Source organism: Solanum pennellii, chromosome 7 (genome assembly GCF_001406875.1).
Source record: "Solanum pennellii chromosome 7, SPENNV200".
NCBI classification, from domain to species: domain Eukaryota; kingdom Viridiplantae; phylum Streptophyta; class Magnoliopsida; order Solanales; family Solanaceae; genus Solanum; species Solanum pennellii.
The window spans coordinates 9,189,788-9,192,150 of record NC_028643.1 but is presented as its reverse complement, the minus strand read 5'-3'; the positions used below and the strand labels follow the sequence as shown (position 1 = coordinate 9,192,150).

At 41.6% G+C, this 2,363-nt stretch overlaps 1 protein-coding gene across 1 annotated transcript; it reads right to left on the bottom strand.

Moving 5' to 3' along the window:
* Positions 1–1,628: 1,628 nt before the first annotated feature.
* LOC107024823 lies at positions 1,629–2,095 on the bottom strand. Its single transcript, XM_015225773.1, has 2 exons — positions 1,952–2,095; positions 1,629–1,907 (listed from the first exon to the last, which is right to left on the bottom strand). The coding sequence occupies exons 1-2, from the start codon at positions 2,093–2,095 to the stop codon at positions 1,629–1,631; spliced, it is 423 nt and encodes a 140-aa protein (XP_015081259.1).
* Between the last annotated feature and the right edge of the window lie 268 nt (positions 2,096–2,363).

Here is a 2,363-nt window from a genome sequence, read left to right as displayed (position 1 = left end):
GTGTTAGGAACATGTGCAACTTGTGGGTTAAGAGAGGTAATGAAATAATGGACCAGGTAGGAGATGGCACATCACCTAGAAACCCATAAGTGTGAGTTTGGGAGGTACTAGACTTTGCAAAGGGAAAGTGCATCTCATCAAATATTGTGTGACGGCTAATGATGATTTTTGTAGATGACAACTCAAAGCATTTATACCAATGGTGATTTAAAGGATATCCCAAAAAAACACAAGGAGTCGAAAGGGGGTTGCAGTTTGTTTATGGTTATAAAGGGAATAAGAGGATAACATAAACACCTAAAGACCCAAAGATGAGAATAAGACGAATCTTTTTTATAAAAGATGTGAAGAGGAGATTGATAATTTAAAAACTTATGAGGAAGGATATTGATAAGGTAAGTCGCCATTTGCAAAGCATGATGGTAAAATGAAGGAGAAAGGGAAGCATGGGCCAGTAAGGTAAGAACAAAGTTGTTGATTGTACGAATTTGTCTTTCAGCTTTGCCATTTTAAGGGGGATGTATGAGGACATGAAAGACGAAACTAAAGACCATTTTCTTTAGAAATCACAAAAGGGGCCATTATCAAATTCTGTGTCATTATCGCATTGTATATTTTTTTAAATCTCGCTCAAATTGGGTTCGAATAAAGGTATTGAAACTCAAAAATATGGAAAACGTTTGTGATTTGTTCGATCAAGAAAAAGTCCACAAAATTTTGAATAATCATCGACAAACAAGACATAATATCGATGACCCGTTGAACTCAAAACAGACGATGTCCAAAGATCACTATGGATAATATCAAATGGCATAATAGTGCAGAACTTGAAGGATAAAATGGAAACTTAACATGTTTTCCCAGAGGGCAAGAATGACAAATACGAGAGTCTTTAATTTGATCACATTCAATCAATTCATTCTTCCTAAGAGAGTTCAAAACAGGTGCTCCCGGGTGACCCAAATGATCATGCCAAAGGGTTGGTGCCAAAGCGGCAAAAGTAGATGGAGAAGTGACTGGAGAAGTGATGGGATAAAACTCGCCCCGACATTCACACCTCATTACCGGTCTCCCCGTCTGAAATCCTTCAAAGAAAACCCACATGGATCAAATTCAACAGAGATAGAGTTATCAGTTGTAAATTTTCTAACTGACACCAAATTTTTAACAAGGTGAGGTGCATGAAGGACATTGTTTAATTGTAAGGGAGGACAGGGCGAAGATAATTTAGTGTGACCATAACCATGAATTGGAATTGATTGACCATTACCAATGATTATACCACGTTTATTGCTCATATTAAAATAAAATGTGAGGTTACCTTGTACGGATGTCATGTGAGAAGTGGCACCGGTGTCCATGTACTAATTCACATCCGGAGGAGTGATGCCGAGAGTATGCATTGCGGCTTCAATGTCGGTTGGAGTTGGCGCTGCCTTGTAGTCCTGATGCGGTCTGGGTCCAAGTATACCATGTTGTTGTTTCGAGTGCTGTCCATAATTGAGCCTGGTCGAATTTGATGGATATGGACAAGAATGTATAGCTCAGGGAGCCCAATGTGCCATCCGAGGCCACGACTGACCTCCAGACCATGGAGAATTGGTTGACAGATGTTGAACTGCTGGCACCTATCCGCCACCGCGGATGTTGCCGTGTCCCATCTGACCAACACCTCCAGCCTCACCCCCATTGCCGCTACCACTCATTCTTCCTTCACGGTCACCATTTTTGTTACGATTATTTTGGATGTATTGGTTCCTCTTCCCACCCTTAGTATTGCGGTGTGAAGAGGAATGATCAACGATATCATCCGAGTCATTCGAATCACGAGCCACCATGGCTGATGAGGATCTATGTGCCGCCTTCTTGGCAAGGTCGGCCTCTTCAAGAGTGAGCACTGGACGGGCCTAATAAAATAGGGTAAAGGATAACGTTGGCGAATAAGAGTGACCACACCTTTGTAGGGTTCGGTGAGCCCAGCAACCAGTTGAAGAACTAGTCTATTATTGTCGACGGGAGAGCCGACATTCTTGAGTTGATTCGACAAAGATTTGAGGTGCTGACAATAGGCAGAGACACTTGAAAAATCTCCCATGTTCGCATGAGTGAAATCGTACTCAAGGGTGACGCACAAGAGTGTTTGTTATCTTGGAATATGTCATGCAATCTATTCCAAGTCACCATTGCCATGGTGTCTGGCTCAAGAATCGTATGGAGAAGATCATGAGATATAGTGGCGTAGATCCAGTGTAGAATGGTAGAATCAAGAGTCTATCAAAGTTGTTTATCCTCATCTATGTTTGGTACTTTCTCCTTTCCTTTTTCCGGAGGAATAATATGGTCAAGAACTCGATAGGATCGTG